Source organism: Lactuca sativa, chromosome 7, assembly GCF_002870075.4.
Source record: "Lactuca sativa cultivar Salinas chromosome 7, Lsat_Salinas_v11, whole genome shotgun sequence".
Taxonomy (NCBI): domain Eukaryota; kingdom Viridiplantae; phylum Streptophyta; class Magnoliopsida; order Asterales; family Asteraceae; genus Lactuca; species Lactuca sativa.
In genome coordinates this window covers 68,048,643-68,066,054 of record NC_056629.2, presented here as the reverse complement: position 1 = coordinate 68,066,054, position 17,412 = coordinate 68,048,643, and the positions used below count along the sequence as shown (strand labels likewise).

Sequence of the window (17,412 nt, the reverse complement as noted above, 5' to 3'; positions counted from 1 at the left end):
CCTGCATCATTTGGAGGTATCAAGTCGTCACCTTTACTTCATTTTCCTTCTAGACCACTTTTGGTTGAGATTTAGGGTTTTTATGGGTTGGTTGAGATGATAATGTGGGATATAGGCTAGATCTGAAGTTGTAACTTCAGATTTGGACCCTTCTTGGGTTCTAGAGTCATAAATCTCTGAGTTTGGTCATGTATGAAGCCTCTTCGAGTATGAAACCCCATTGTGAGCTTGGATTTGTCATTAAGAGCATTTTTAGCTATGTATGCACTTAAAGTTTGCAACTTTACATGAAAAATATGCCTTAGAAGCTTAGATCTGTAATTTAGAGCCACTGCATGGCTTAAAAGAGTTTGTATGGCTTAAGGACTGAAGGCACTCGGCGAGTCGCAAGGTTGACTCGGCGAGTCACATGAAGATGAGCCTGGAACCGACAAGTTGGATGAACAACTCGGCGAGTCGCAAGGTTGACTCGGCAATTCTAATAAAAATAGGTTTATTCTTATTATTTGTCATGTGTGATCTATTGGGTCTCCTAATTAATATCATGTCACTTGTCGACCTACTGATTTTTCATTTTGAATTTCAAATTTTAAATTTTCAACTCTTATTAGATACAATTTATTAACATCAGAATAAAAATTAAAATAAAAGTAACATAGATTATAAGTTCATGGATTTATTTAAATCAACGATTACAATTTTATATAACTAAAAATATCTTTTACTTAATAGTAATTTATTTAAAATATTTGATTAGTAATTTTGAATTTTTATAATAAATATTTAATTAATTATATAACCATAATTACCATATGTTATAAACTAGTATTCTGATAATAAAATAAATAAATATTAAAAATAAAAACACATACATAAATACAAAATTATTTTTTTGATATTTTTGGATTATTCAAAGTAATAATTGAGCTTTCCTAAAAACAATTCAAAAATCGGAATAGTCTTATTTGACAATTAGGTTTTAAAAAGCCGTAATCGGCCTGCCTTAGATAAGCTTGGGTATAATTTTGGGTAGTTGAAAATTTGCCGTTGACTTCATCTTGCATCCTTGTCGATCCAGTTTCAATGGCTTCCAGTTCTTCTTCTAGTGCTAACGCTAGCAGCTATGACGTTTTCCTAAGCTTTAGGGGCGAAGATACTCGTCATTCTTTTACCGATCATCTTTACAAAACATTAATGGGAGCAGGAATTGGTACTTTTAGGGATAACGAAGAAATCAGGAGAGGTGAAGAAGTGAAGCCGGAGATCGAGACAGCAATTAAACAATCTAAGGCTTCAATTGTCGTATTGTCAGAAAACTATGCAACTTCCACCTGGTGCCTTGACGAGCTTGTACTGATCCTTGAACAAAGGAAGGAGGTGAATCATTTCGTTTTACCTGTTTTTTATCATGTTGATCCTTCTGATGTGAGGAAACAAAATAAATCTTTCACAATTGAAGTGAAAGGCTCTTCAAGGTGGACAGATCACAACGTGAACATGTGGAAGAAAGCTCTTAAGGAGGTTGCTAATTTGGCGGGCATGGTTCTGTCGGGGTATGCCTCACTGTCTTTTTTTTTTTTTTTTTTTTTTTTTTTTTTTTTGTAATATAATTATTATTGAAATAAAATTTAATTGATGCTATTTGATCCAATAATTTGATGATTATTATTGCTAATTTCTAGCCAAATTTGGTTCTCCACTTTTGAAGTTAAGATTCGGTCAAGTTTTTGTTGATGTATGGGTCAATAGATTAAACCTTTAAATCGGTATGAGATATTTGTTTGATAGAGAAGTTTGGAAAGGTGAAAAGTAATTTCCTTAAAAATGAATGAAAATGATGGAATCGATATGATCATTACCATAGAATGAATGTGGGATGGCTAACTTTCTTCTATTCTTATTTCAAATAAGTTATAGGAAAAAGTATAAAAATCGGTATGAGCTGTATGCTTTTTGATATATCATATACAAGTTTGACTCTTGACAAGAGCTACGCGAGTTTCTTTTTGTTCTTTCTGGATAACCTTGCCCCTAATTCTCTCTCTATGTTAATTTCTAATTTATGCACTTAAATTATCCTTATGACATGACTATAAGTGCTTTTATTTACATAAATCTGTTTAATCTATCAATATATGTTTTATTTTGATTTGATTTTCTATTTCAAATGCATTTGTAATTAAATTAGAAGAATCTTCTATTATACCAATCTAAATACTTTGATCAGGTTTTGATTGAATTTTGATATTTCGTGGAATTGGAAACTTTAATGGAAATTAATTTTAAATATCTACTAATAGTACATTACATTTAATTACTGAATATTATCATTCAGTTTTATACTTTTATATAAGAATTTCTAAATTTCATCTCATGAACTTGTTCATGTTTTTGTTGTTCCAGGCCTGAAACAAATTTTTTGAAGGAAATTGTTGACACCATTTACAACAAACTGGATCGCAAAGAAGTTCATCTTCCACCCAATCTAACAGGGATGGCCACTCGATACGAGGAGATCAATTCCTGGTTAAATCAATCAAATATCGAATTTTTAGCAATTTGTGGCATGGGTGGAAGTGGCAAGACAACTCTGGCCAAGTATATTTACGATTCAAATTGGAGATATTTTGAAAACACGAGTTTTGTTGAAAACATTGGTCGCAGATGTAAAGAATCCCATGATTTGCTTGAGCTACAAGAACAACTTCTCAATGATATTTTAGGTGGAAAGAAGAGAAAAATACCTGGTGTTTCTCAGGGTACATGTAAGATTGAGGAAGCCTTACAAACTAAAAGGACGCTTATTGTTCTTGATGACATTGCAGAAAAAAGTCAGTTAGTCGCTTTACTTGGAACTGGAACGATCAATGCACAAAGCAAGATTATAATCACAACAATTAGGGAAAATACAGATAATTGGTTCAAGTCCACATATTCTAGGTGTCAAGAGTATAAAATAAAATTATTAAATGAGGATGAATCGTTAGAGCTTTTAAGTCGTCATGCATTTGGTTCCAAAGCTCCCATGGAAGGTTTCGAAGAGCTTGCAATGCAAGCAATACGATATTGTGAAGGAAATCCTCTCGCTGTTGAAGTGTTGGCTTCTTCTCTATCCAATGAAAATACCATTTTATACTGGAAAAGTCGATTGAATGTATTGGATAAAGATTTTGATTCTCGAATCCAAAGTGTACTAATAACGAGCTATGAGTCATTACCATCTATCTTAGAGAAAGAATTATTTTTGCATATTGCTTGTTTCTTTATTGGAAAAGACAAGGATTATGTGGTAAAGATATTGGAGCCAGATTACTGTGCATTATCTGGGATCAAAACCCTATCCAACAAATGCCTTCTTTCTGTTTCCCCAAATAATAAGCTGATGATGCATCGATTGATTCAAGAGATGGGAAAAAATTTGGTTCGTCTAGAGTCATCAAAATTCCCTGCAAGACGTAGTAGAGTTTGGCTTAGTAGTGATTCTTATAAGATATTGCGCAAGGGAGAGGTAAGAAGCTTCTTATATGTATGTGTAATCCTACTTTTTCTTTCACACCATTCTATTTCATTTGAATTATATGGTTTATCTTTATCTTTATTTTTTCTTTTTCTTTTAGGGTTCAGAAACAATGGAAGGTTTAGCACTTGACATGCAATTACTAAAGGAAGATAAGGTTGCATTCAAGGTAATATTGACTAACTAAAATTGACTTTTAGGATTTGATTTAAATTTTGGTTTAGGTTTGATTATTTTTAAAAATTAATCATCTTTTTAGATTTTATATTGTTTCACGTATATATTTAAAAGTAGAAGTAAAAGAGGAAGATGAAAAAGATGAGGAAATTTGTTTATGTTAAGAAAGTAATTTTTTGTCTTTTTGGTCTAAAGGACAGACTTGTCGTAACACATTAAGAGCGTGTTTGGCACAAATTTTTTTAGAGTTTTAGATATTAAGAAAAATCTCGGAAATCACATATGTTTCACTTATAGTCGTTCTCCATCATATTTTGTGACATTTAAGTTCTTATCATCTAATGTGAACTCAATTAGTCAAACTCATCTTTCATCAAGTTAGACACATTTAACCACTTTTCTCAATTTCTCTAATAATCAAATATTATTACTTCAATTGTCATTATTAACAAATAATATAACATTATTTATTATTTTTATCAATTTATATTTATCTTACCTATTTATTTTCTTATTTTAAAATAAAATTATCCCTAAATCTTTATTTTCTTATTTTAAAATAAAATATTTATTGTCGAGTTGGTATGTCAGCATGTGTTCTCAATTTTTACATGTGTACATAGTAAATTTTAAACCAAGTAATGTATTTTAAAAAGATATTACCAAAATGGTATGGTTTTAAAAATATTTACCATTTAGTTCAAATTTTATACCAAATCAAAATTAGAAGGTAAAATAATAAAAAAAAAAGAGAAATTTACTTATCAGGGTTATTATATTTTTGTTTTGTTCACATTTAGGTAACTTTTTTTTGGTATACATTTATATAACGAACTTACTGGAAGTGTTCACATATGACCATTATGACTGGATGTAACTTGCTACAGCCGGTCATAATGGTTATACATGAACACTTCCAAAAAGTTCGTTACTTATATATGTACAAAAAATAAGAAATTACGCAAATGTGAACAAAACAAAAGGTAATTACCCTGATAAGTCTATTTCCACCCTAAAATTGGGTTGTTACAGTGTATTTGTCTTCCAATATTCAAGTTCAATAATTTTATAATAACCGGGTCTCACCGCGGTAAGTGTGCTCCCCCACCCCCAAGAAAAGAAAAGATTTTTAAGATATTTTGTAATTTCCCCAAAAAAAGAAGAAAAAGTAAAAACATATGAATTTATCGATAACAATATAAATAAATAGTTCAAGTAACATATATAAATATTTTGTGAATGGTTTTTTTGGTAAATTGGGGTCCCCTACTACTAGACATATTTTTGCCCCACTTGGAAAAATACCTATCCGCCCCTCGTTATACCCCAATCACTACACAACCATCTAGGACATGGAAATCGTCAATTGGTACTCAAGGCATGGAATCTTGTTACTTAGAGAATCTTTGGTAAATTCATTTATGGATATGATGTCATCTTACCATCCTTCTTTATGCTAACTTTCCAGTCGCTAGACCTCAAGACAGATGCACTTAAGAAGATGGATAAACTAAAATTGCTCCACTTGAATTTTGTGTATCTCAACGGGTCTTACGAGAATTTTTCAGAAGATTTACGATGGCTCTGCTGGCTTGGATTCCCTTTAACAACCATACCCCCTGACTTATTCATGGGAAACTTGGTGGCTATTGATATGAGCTACAGCAAATTGGAAGTACTTGATCCGCCCATGGTAGGGAATTCGGTATCCTATTTATGTCGCTTTTCCATATAGATTCTCAATAGTTAATGATCTTTAAATTGACATTGAACGATACATAAATCATGTCACTTTTGCAACAGGTTCTTCAGTCACTGCAAATTCTAAATCTTAAGGACTCGTATGATCTATTTGAAATCCGCAACATGTCAATGATTCCTCATCTTGAGACTTTGATTCTTTGGAACTGTCACAATCTTGTTCGTGTTTGTGAAACCATTGGAAACCTGACGAGTCTTGCACTACTAAACATGACAGGGTGTAGAAAGTTGTTATTAGGAGTTACTGAACAGCATACGTTCTCCCTCCCACATTCATTACACCGATTATTCCTCAAGGACTGCAATCTCGAGTGTACCGATTCTTTCACTCTGAGTTTTAATGTTCAACTATCTTTGCAGTACTTGAATTTAGGCAATAGTCTATTTGAGTGTCTGCCCTGTTATGATCATCTTAAATATCTTCGGGTCCTTGACTTGAGCTTATGCTCAAGACTTAAATGGCTAGTATGTCTCCCAAGTACGCTTGCAGAATTGTATGTATACTACTGTTTGTCATTGGAGAAAATAACTTTCCAAGAACACCGATTCACATTGCAAGAGTTTGGCTATGAAGGATGCATTAGTTTGTGTGAAATTGAAGGCTTTATTAAATTGGTGCCTGTAACCAAACTTGAAGAAAATGATCTGGGACACATGAAGTGGCTAAAAGAATATCAAAATCAGGAGGTGTGCCTGGTTGGTGATGATGAGCTCACCAAAGGCAGAACTCCGTGTGTTGAGGTACGTTGTTTCTCTCTCAATTCTCAAACACATGCAGAAGCACATACAATCACATTGATATGACACCTAAAAACCGACTATATGTGACTGAATTCTAGTGTTTTTGGCACAGATGTTGTATGAATTCGATATAATGAGCACATCTCTGCCAGACATAAAGAATCCAAACCTGAAGCCTGAGTATGTATCAGCATCATCGGCTTTGTCCTTTGATGTGCCTTTGTGTCCAAGGAATAGGAAGCTCAAAGGACTTGATGTAACTTTGAGATATAAAATATCAGGTGACGATGATTTGGCATGGTTCGTTAAAATCAGTACGAGCAATGGTGTTGATTTGATGTACAACCCAAAAGTCTTTGGAAAACCTGGATCTGGCAATGTTGGTATATGGTTAAGCTACTGGCCAATTGGAAACACATTGAATACTGGAGATAAAGTAAGTGTCTCTATCTCTGTGATGAGTGGATTGGAGGTAGAGGAATGTGGGGTGAGCCTTGTTTATGTTGATGAGAAAGTAGCTGAGGAAACCTTGGAAAATAACATGGGATGGGTAGAAGTTCTTGGAGGAGATTTGTCTAGATTTCAACTACGCACAGGAGCATACTATCTTTGTCGTCGTGATTTCTTTGAGTTAATGGAGATTGGCAGGCTAACTCCTCATTGGTTTAGCATTTTAGTTGGTGATACCATCGACTCTACAGGTATGTCACTCTTGTGAAGCTAATTATGGGCATTTGTAGCTAGATTTATGCTGAAAATAGAGACAATTCATCTAATCACACATTGTTACAGAGGTACGAGGATGGAGAAAGACAGGTCGACCAAAGCAGATGAATCCATCATTTACAGAGTTGAAAACTGTTAGATGCATCATCCATGGTCCTGAACTGGTAAATTTTCTCTGTGATATTTCTTTTCGGGCATGAAGTTGCTACATGAATGCTAGCGTATGTTTCATGCTGTGAATTGTTCTTGGATTCGTGTCACCATTTGATTATCCTACGAATCCAAATCTTTCATAATGGGAACAAATTAAAATTTTTCGATTTGGCTTTCATCAACCGTAATCAATAAATTTCTCAAAGCATTGTCCAAGTAATCACAATATCGCCTCAACCCATGTGTACAATACATCAGAAATCATAGGTGAAGCTTCAATCCTTTCACATCGATTTGCAGTAGTCTTTTTGCATCGGACCAGCAGAGGACACCCGCCCCCTATGGTTCTGGCACCTGATCCCTATGGTCATTTAACATTCCCACTCTGCCCTACAGTTAGACCTCTACACTCAATACGTTCAACTTATTCTCATCCCATAAATTGCTTTGTGATTTTGCATCATGAGCACCACAACAGTCCAAACACACCCCCCATATCCTTCAATGCAAAAAAACACCTCGAATTTTACAGAGAATTACTATAAAATTAATAAAATAAAATAAAATCAAGAGTCGATCCAAAAATTTATGCGAGGTTTTATAAGTACTTGTGAATTTTTGTCCTATGACAGCACATGGAGACTTGTTCATAACTAAATAGTCACGATAATCCGTCTCTGTCTACATAGTTGATGGCAGTCAAACTGGTGGACATGTCTCCACTTGTCACTTGTCATTACCAAATTTTGTTCATGTTCCAAACTTATCTCTTGTTGTATCAGTTGCCAATTATGTGACTCTAGTCTAATTGTTCTTTTCACCAATCCTAGTTGTCTTGTGTAGGATCCAAAGACCAAGGAGACTCTTAGAATAGGTCATAGAGTTGCAACTTGCAAGGTTGTTTGGAGTGGTCAACCTTTGTCTTCCAAGTTCATTTTCACAATTTATATAGCTTCTATATCGAGTTTATCTTCGTTTTGTATGTAGCATGCTGACCTAGATCATATATTTGTGTCTTGACCTAAAACTACTTTAACACCAAAACAATTTCTTTTTTGTTGTGTCTACTTGGAAAACACCATTATTTTCTGTCTACTGCAAATGATTTCACTCCTTTAGCAGCTTTTGACTTAGTTTAGTTAGGTTTTTGGACCTGCAACTCATCCCACTATGGAGGTGCTAGGTACTTTGCTATCTTTGTTGATAATTGCACTTGTTTTACTTGGGTTCACCTTTCCATCACTTTCATATGCATGCTTGAAACTCAATTTTCTAATCCATCAAAATAGTATGTGATGAAAATGCCACGGAATACAAAGATTCTTAGCTCCTCTCCTTCTTGTATGAACATGAACCGAGCCTTAATAATCGTGTCCTGCCAAATCACAACAATATGGTCGAGGTTAACGCAAACATAGACATTGTTCATACATTGCTCATCGTATCTCAAGTCCTAGAACAGTACTGGGGTGAGGCATCTGTTAACCTGTATATCAAACAACTTCTAGTACACAACTAGGATGCTATACAGGTATTTGGAGAGAGTATAGAATTGACACACAACTGCTGTATATTCTCACAATGTATAACAAAGAACAAGAGGCCTTATCAAGGCTTACAAGAAAGGAAAGAAATCAGACTTTACAAGAACAAACAAAGAGACAAGTAGACCACTAACCTATGTCTACCACTATCTACTAAAGACAAAACAACAACACTAGACACAAGAAAGAGGCTAAAATAAACAAAGCATCAAAAGCAACAACTCCACTAAGCTAGTTGCATGCATGAAGATGAAAAGGACCTCTGTCATTTAGTTTTATCATAACAATTCTTACTACTCTACATTGTTCCAAACTAAGGGAAGTTGCCATAACATTTGTATAACGTACAACTGTTATGCTTCTCAAATCATCCATTGCCATTGCATACTACTCATATGACACTTGTAAAATTGATAGAAATGTCTTTTTTTTTCAAGTATTACAGGAATTCACATACGTGGAAATACCAACCACACTGTTATAATATAATTTAAACTATTGGTACTTAATGCTAATTTGGATATAATTAGTGTAATAATTGCGTTTATCTAATCTTGGTTCTGGTGTTTGAAAAACATGAATAGGAGGAAGTTTACAAGATCCCACAGATGTCAAAATCATCTTTTTTAGATAAAACTTTGGAGTTTCCGTCAAGCATCCTTGGGGAGTCCATGCAATCTACCACCACATCTAAATTTGGAGCTATAGTAAGAAAGGTAAATGAATATTACTTTTAGTGGATAAAAGAAAAGAGTTTTAACGTTTTTGTGTTTGGAAATTATTAACCCACTTCCATCAACGTACAAATCTACGACCAACAGGCTGAGGACATCTCTGAAGATGCATCGATATATATGAAAGAGATATCTGAAATAAATGTAAGGAGCTTAAATATTTCGTCACATATAATTAGAACTTTTTCCGCAAGTCATCGACACGACATAAAAAAGCTTCAACTCTTTCATTCTCATTCTGAAATGATTGCCCAAAAACCATGGAACTTCACTTTGAATCTTTCGTATGTCTTAAACTTCTTTTGGTCTTCAGAGGACATGTAATTGAATTTAACTATACTCTTTTCTACATAGACTTTAACATGTAGTGTCCATCAATTTTATGAGCTAATGTTCTAAAATTACATACTCATACTTTCATACATCAACATCAGACAGAAAAACAAAGCAATCAGTAATATCTTTCTACAGTAAAGTTCACATAAAAAACCGATCAACTTTCACTCTGCAATTAATTTTCCTCTTGAACTACAAATCTTCTGAAAAGAAAGGTGCATTGGATTAATATATTTTTTTTCATTTGTTACATGGCACGCCAGATTCATTTGTTTTTTTAGAGAAAATGACAATATTAGCAAACTTTTACTTTATAACTTGTTTTCCCCTTAACTTGATTGTTCTCAACACCACATGTTGTGAACATAAGTTATCTATTTTTCCTCTTGTGATTTATTCAGGAACCAAATGAGATTGACCAGCTACACCTTACGAAAAACATGTCTGAAGAACTTTCTGATGAAATTCAGGAGTACTCTACTTCAAGCCTACATGGGGACAAACTGAAATCAGTTAGTGGCCAGATGAAGGTAATTCAACATTAAGCTTATTAGGTAAAAGGAAGGAAAGCAAACATTTCCTGTACACTCCTAAAGAAGCTGGACCAAAGTTACAGCATGTATTTCTCATTTGCTGCTCTAACCCTCTGGCGTACCAGCACAACGAGAGAGTTTATAATCATAAATGATTATGCCGCGCCGCCTGTTCCTTTTACCTCCACCGCTTTCACCACCACCATAACCACCACTGCCATCACCACCACCACCACCACCCCGCCACCAACTGACCACATTATTGCCACCTCCGTCAACGATACCTCTACCACCACCACCACCTCCTCCCTCACCAACCACCATAATCATATATGATTAATTGCTTTCAGACATATGTATAATCATTTATGATTAGACATATGTATAATCATTTATGATCAGACATATATGTATACACATGTATAATCATATATGATTATATCTCTTCGCCATATAATCATTTATGATCAGACATACCCCAATGCTTGCTGCGTTGGAGCGTTAGAGCGGCAAATGAGAAATATGTGGTTGAGGTTGAATCTTAAGATCTCTATTTTTTTAGAATCTCAAGTAATCCGTCTTTGAAAACTACGTGAAATATTTTAATAGAAAATTACATTGTAAATATTCAAATAGAATTCCTAGATATGTTACAATATTCTAATATTCTACTAGAATTGTTAATTATGTTAAAATATTCTAATATTCTATTAGAATTATCAGATATGTTACAATATTCTAATATTCTACTATAATTGTTAGAATATTCCAATATACTGTTGGAATTGTTTGAATATCTATAGTCTAATATTTTATTACAATATTTCATGTATATATAAAAATAATATTTCATGTATTTATTTTTTATTTTGTTGTATAATCTAAATGATAAATAATATTTAATTTTTTTTCATATTTTCATTTATTTTGCATTTAAATTTTTTTTATCTCCAAAATGAGTGGCTAGGATTGCGTCCCATGTCTTATAAAATATGATGGTCTTATATGCACCTAATCCTCTCTCTCTCTCTCTCTCTCTCTCTCTCTCTATATATATATATATATATATATATATATATATATATATATATATATATATATATATATAAGATCACTTTTTCAACCCTCATTTTATAGCTTATCTTATATCGAAAGAAATAAATAAAAATATATAAATTCATGATTTTTCAACCTCTTTCCATATTGGTATTCGAAAAAAAAATGTGTAACATATGCATCACATGCACATTATTTGGAAAAACGTTTTTTAGAGCTTATTTCTATCGAAAAACATAACTAAAAATATATAAATTTATCATTTTTTAACCTTTACCCATAGTTATATTCGATTTTTTTTTTCTTTTGCATATAACGTAAAATGTGCACTATATGCAATTATGCACATAAGTAGAAAAACATTTCTTTTTTCAAAAATTCACCTTTTATAGCAGGGTCCTAACTTATCAAGATGTTTTTCATCTGTATATTAATGTGTATATATGCAGATGTGCATATATGTATATTTTCATTTTATGTATATGTGGATATGGTGCACATTTTACGTAAAATAAAAAACAATTTCCGAATACTATTATGGAAAGAGGTTAATAAATGATGAATTTACATATTTTTAGTTATTTTTTTCGATGTAAGATAAGCTCTAAAACCAAGTTTGAAAAATCATGCACATTTGAGTTTTTGCATATATGCACATTTTTTAAACTTTTTCTAGATACGTTTTTTTTTTTTCTAAAAATATTTATTTGACTAGGATGTTGATATAAAAGTTGAATCATTAAAAAAAAATTCAAAAAAATGCATTTTTTTTTACAAAAATGTGCATATTGTACACATTTTTCATAGAAATTTTTTTTATTATTATATTTCTCTTCTAATATCAATATGGAAAGAGGTTGAAAAATGATGAATTTACATATTTTTATTTATTTTGTCGATATAAGATAAGTTCTAAAATGAAGGTTGAAAAAGTGATCCTATTGATCCTAAAAAAGTTAGTGATCTCATTGGAACTTTACTCTCTCTCTCTCTCTCTCTCTCTCTCTCTCTATATATATATATATATATATATATATATATATATATATATATATATATATATATATATATATATATATATATATATATATATTGGTAATTATCGTGTATGTTTCAGAAAATTGTGCTGGGATTCAAATCAGGCAGTCCAAGTAAAAGAGCGGAGGTGATGAAGGCGTTATCAGGGTTGGGTATCCAGTTGATTGATGTCGTTATAGAAGATGGAAACCTAACTGTTATCGGGGATGTTGATTCCATGGATGTTATTCAACATGTGAGCAAGATTGAGGGCGTATATAGCATAAGTGTTGAACCTGAAAAAAAAATCAAGGAAGAGCGGGAAACAGGCGTTGCACCTTCATACAAATCCGCAAAAGAACATAAACATGTAATCATAATTCGTTTTAATCATCCCGCCCTCCCTTTTTTTTTTTACGTTTTTTCAGTATTATTACCTGGTCTTATATATTTTTCTTTGGTAATTATAGCGAAAAATTCAGAAAATTGTGCTGGAATTTAAATCAGGCAGTCGAAGTCAAGGAGAGATGGTGCTGAAGGCGTTATCTGCACTTCAGGGTATCCAATCGATTCTTTTTGATTTAGAAGAAGGGAGTGTAACCGTTATTGGGGATGTTCAACCGGCGGAAATTTTTCACAGAACATGGATGATTGAGGACGTATATATTATAAATGTGAACGATACATTTGAACCTATAAAAAAAATATATGAAACCGGTATTAGTCCAGCATTCAAATTTTCAGAAGAAGAAAAAGAGTTTCAACAAGATAGAAAAACCTGTTCGGTGATGTAAGGATGAAGTGGATTGTAGCTAGCTGCACATGATTCTGGATGCAAATGGGAGGTGAGTGGGACTGCATTGAAGTTCCAATTTCATTGTGTGCTTTGTCCTATGAAATTCCAACTATAAATAGTTATTGATTTGATTGATATGAATTGGATTCATTTAACTGACCTAAAACCAGAAACTAGATATGGAATTAATCTGGTTCAAATTTAGTTTTTGATTTTCAGGCTTCAAACTGGACTAGGATACTTGTAGAGTGTTTAATTTTTATTTGACCTATCACAAAAAATAATTTATTTCTGAGCATGTCCACCTTGGCTCATCGGGATGTACCTAGTTCTTCTCATTACTGAATTAAGGTTGCAGTCAGATTGCATATACATTTACAACGTACACCTTAGTTCCTCATTTTTTGTGGTTTGCTAAAGTATTTTTATTCATTGCACTATAACTGAAGCACTTAAGTTCTTAAGAAGTTCAAATGGCAACCTATGAATCTTCTCATTTGCTTTCTTCTTTTGTTCCAGGTTCAAAACCAACTATCGCAAAATGTGTTGAAATAATCGACTCTAAACTACATTTGAAACTAGCTACTACTGGACCCACGAGCTAAAGGTAGTAAGTGGACTCTCGCAAAATAATGAATCTTATCCTTTATTGAGAAAAGGAGAGGTAAGATACTTCTTATGTGCATCTTTAAGCTTACTTTCAATTTCACAACATTCTATTTCAATTAGCCTTCTCACATTTTACATATTTCTCTATTAGGGTTCAAATTCAGTTGAAGGCCACCACTTGATATGCGAATGCTCAAAGATGGTATGAGATCAGAGGTAAGCCAAAGAAGTTAAGTTGTGCTTGGTACTTATGAAGTGAGAAGTACAGCGATTATCTTAATAGATAAAAAATGCTATACATCAATATAAGCAGGAAATTTGTGAGTCCTGAATCCTGATAATCTAACGTGTTCCTGACCAATTGAGCATTTATGTACTAGCCAAACACATGAAAATGGAAATGTGGCAGTGAAGACAGCAACCATTTATGAAGCTTCCAAACTCATCAAATGAGAAATTATAACATTAACTTCCCTCATGTTTAGGGCAGGAGCTATCAATCATAACTCTCTTTTTTTGCCACCTCCACCATGATGGTTGAGTCATGCTTGCATTATTGCATATGTTGAAGGTAGAGGAGGTATAACCGGTACGATTGTTGGTCCATTGGCATGTCCTTGTGTTCAAATCTTTCTACTACCACCATGTTTTCGATGGTTGAATGGTGCTTGATATGGAGCTAGACAGATGCCCAACCAATATGAACTTGATTTCTTTTTCTCACATTCATGTTCCTGAAAAATGTCGATTTTAACCCTCATCAAATTGATACAAGAAATAGCTTTTAGATTTCTTCCTCATTTGTTCATCAAAATAAATGTGTGTTTTATTTTTGTTGTAGTTAATTTAAAGATTGTACAGGACAATCAGTTACGTGCATGTGGGCTTTCATTTGTCTACTTATTTATATATGTTCTGATAAGTAATAGGACGGAATTGCTGATTTGGTAAAGGGTTCGAAACTCTAACCGATCTAGTGTCAAGGTTGGTGAATCATAAGCAACTCTTTTGATACTTGCACACCTTACTTAACTATGCTTTGATTTTGGTTTGAAATTGCGGGTTTTGATTCAACAACAAAACTAAATGGCGCAAAGGGATGTATTATATAGGCTATCCTCTCCTCCTCGCACCATGGAGTCTAACCGTCTCCATTCTCCTAAGCATAACCATCGGTTGCTTCCTTTTGACACATCGAAATCATCACTATCTTTATTCTCTTGATTTTTCGGTAATTGACGTCACTCTCACCAAAAATCAAAATGGTGTGTTTTATATCTTGTCTTACAATATTCCACTGCATGTCCATTGTACCATCCTAATTTCGCAATTTCCATTTGCCTCTCTCATGGTCATTCTTAATCGGCCAACATTTTCATTCGTATAACATAGTTGGCTTTAAGGTCTGTTTGGTAGGATCTGAATTTTTAAGATCTAATATCTGAATTTTTAAGAGGTCTAAAATTTTAAGAGCCGAATGTTTAACATGTTGTTTGGTAGGGACTTCTGAATTGTTGTGTTGAATTAATAAAATGATTATTTTACCCTTTTGTTTTATTTTTTATTGAATTCAAGTGTTTGTTTATAAAATAATCTAATCAATTTCTTAAATAAGTATAAAAAAATATAAACACCATATAAAATCCAAATTTAGCATAAATTAAAATTAAACACAAATCCAAATCAAACATAAATATTTTTAAATCCACAAAATCATACTAAAATCCTAAAAATTTAATTTGACCCCAATTGATTCGCAATCTGGTCACCCAAATTATCTATGTATCTGTTGCCTTGTGAACCCCATTCCATATCGTGAACGTTTTGGCCATCATTCTCTCCCCCTTGTGCGTGACCATTGTTCTCCGTAAACGTCATAAATAACTCATCAAGAATATTGCATTTCCTATTGTGGACTGCAAAATAAGCAACGACTATGTCTCTTTGCACTGAAAAAGGAAAATGAGTCATTTGCTTTAGGATTGGGAATCTCGTCTTCAAAACACTGTAGCGCGTTCAATAACATTTTTGAGTTGCGCATGTGCATGATTGGATTTCTCTTCTTTAGTTAATGCACGTCATCGTCGATAATCGGATAACCAATACCTCGTATTGCGGTAAGAAGTCATAAATCCACGAGTGTTCAGGGGTGGATCCACATTGGAGCCTGGGGTATCCCGGGTACCCCTCAAAATTGATCTAGTAGTAACACTGCATTGCTTGCACTTGGAATCAGAATAGACATTGGCGGTGTGGTTGTGCTTGTGTTCGGTTTTTTCGTTATTTGGTACAAGAGACAGAAGAGAAGTCGTCGTGCCTTATCAGAGTCTTCCGCTCCATTAGGGTTCAAAGGTTAGGTGTTTGATGATGCCATGTCTTCATTTGATTTTTGATAGGTTATTTTAGTATTTTGTGACGTTAATGGTTGTTTCGATGGTTGATTGTGGATACTCCCTCTTGCTTACTATCGATTATAGATATTCCCAGACATGGTGTTTTTTGTATCTAAAAATTGATAAGAAAGCACATTAATTAAATATGGACTGATTATTTGGGGGCAAAGTTGATTTTAGATAAGATGAGTAGTTTTAGTTATCTATTGTTCGTTCCACAATACTCACTGTCAAAGATGAAGTGCTAAAATTTGAATTTTGATGTGAACTAATTAAGTTCATAGTGAAATTTAAATGCATTAGAATTCATAGAATAATTGCTTCATATTTTTCATTGACTGAATCAGACTCATGATGCAGAGGATTAACTGATGATGTAGAGGATTAGATGTAGAACTCAATGTTAGAGTTTATATATAAAATGGACTAACCTATTTAGTGCATTATTAAGTTATATTATGAATTTTTGACTTCAGTGGGAAAGGGCAATGAAACTCTCTTAGAAATTCAAGTGTTGTTGTTGACTCTAATTTCTAAATGAACAATGATAAGGTTTTCTTAACCTTACCCAAACTATGAGTTGATATCAATCTTAACCTCTTATAAATTAGGGTTCAATCCCACCCTTAGATTACACGCTTAAATTAATATCAATCCATCATAAGTGATGGAATTAACTAGAAGACAATCAAACATCCTAACCTAAAACTTCATAAAAATGATTGTATTGATGCTCTTATATCGTTTCATATGCTAATTACGTGTTGATATGCATATCATAATCAACATTACTAATTAATCCCAATGTCTATTTAGAAAATTCCGATTTATTTTGCAATGATACACTGGAAAAGAAAATTAGGCTACCTTAAAAAAAATCTATGCTACCCCTTTACTTTGATCCTAACTCCGCCACAGCGAGTGTTGGTGTATGCAGCATCCCAAAGGTAATATTTATCTATACACGTTAGTGAAGTCATAAATTTCCATTTTCCCAGAATGCCCCAAAAGTCAATTAGTCAACCCTTGGTCAAAGTCAAAGTCAACGGTCAAGGCCAACAGTCCATGTTGACCCGACTCGTCGAGTACAGTCACTGACTCGTCGAGTCCTTCCAGAACTCGAGTAGTCGTGAAATCCCCCACTAACTCGTCGAGTTTCCTTGCAACTCGCCGAGTTCATGCGTGTCCAGATGTCGGGAAAAACCTAGTTGACCTGCTGAGTCACCCTACTGACTCGCCGAGTCCATGCAGAAGTCCTTGCACGATAATCTTCATCGGACTCGCCGAGTTAACCATGTAACTCGCCGAGTCCCTTCAGT

The 17,412-nt window shown here is 33.4% G+C and overlaps 1 protein-coding gene across 5 annotated transcripts; it reads left to right on the top strand.

Annotated features, from left to right (window-relative positions):
• The first annotated feature begins 973 nt into the window (after positions 1–973).
• On the top strand, positions 974–14,603 carry LOC111879788 (disease resistance protein RUN1). 5 transcript variants are annotated; one of them, XM_042896328.2, is made up of 15 exons: positions 974–1,553; positions 2,404–3,526; positions 3,618–3,686; positions 5,163–5,387; positions 5,498–6,196; positions 6,309–6,897; positions 6,989–7,086; positions 9,204–9,335; positions 9,441–9,497; positions 10,091–10,219; positions 12,396–12,665; positions 12,766–13,140; positions 13,611–13,755; positions 13,852–13,916; positions 14,186–14,603. In XM_042896328.2, the coding sequence occupies exons 1-12, from the start codon at positions 1,084–1,086 to the stop codon at positions 13,087–13,089; spliced, it is 4,185 nt and encodes a 1,394-aa protein (XP_042752262.1). In that variant the 5' UTR covers positions 974–1,083; the 3' UTR covers positions 13,090–13,140; positions 13,611–13,755; positions 13,852–13,916; positions 14,186–14,603. The 5 variants fall into 5 exon arrangements, with proteins under 5 accessions (XP_042752262.1, XP_023731985.1, XP_023731986.1 ...); XM_023876217.3 differs by having other exon boundaries at positions 14,081–14,603; XM_023876218.3 differs by having other exon boundaries at positions 2,404–3,508; positions 13,852–14,603.
• Positions 14,604–17,412: the final 2,809 nt, after the last annotated feature.

What these genes read in the sequence shown, in the direction of transcription:
- LOC111879788 (XM_042896328.2), top strand. Translation starts at nt 1,084, where the DNA reads ATGGCTTCCAGTTCTTCTTCTAGTGCTAACGCTAGCAGCTATGACGTT. An exon ending in GCGGGCATGGTTCTGTCGGG is followed by an intron (nt 1,554 to 2,403) that starts GTATGCCTCACT and finishes TTGTTGTTCCAG; the next exon opens with GCCTGAAACAAATTTTTTGA. An exon ending in GCAGAACTCCGTGTGTTGAG is followed by an intron (nt 6,197 to 6,308) that starts GTACGTTGTTTC and finishes TTTTTGGCACAG; the next exon opens with ATGTTGTATGAATTCGATAT.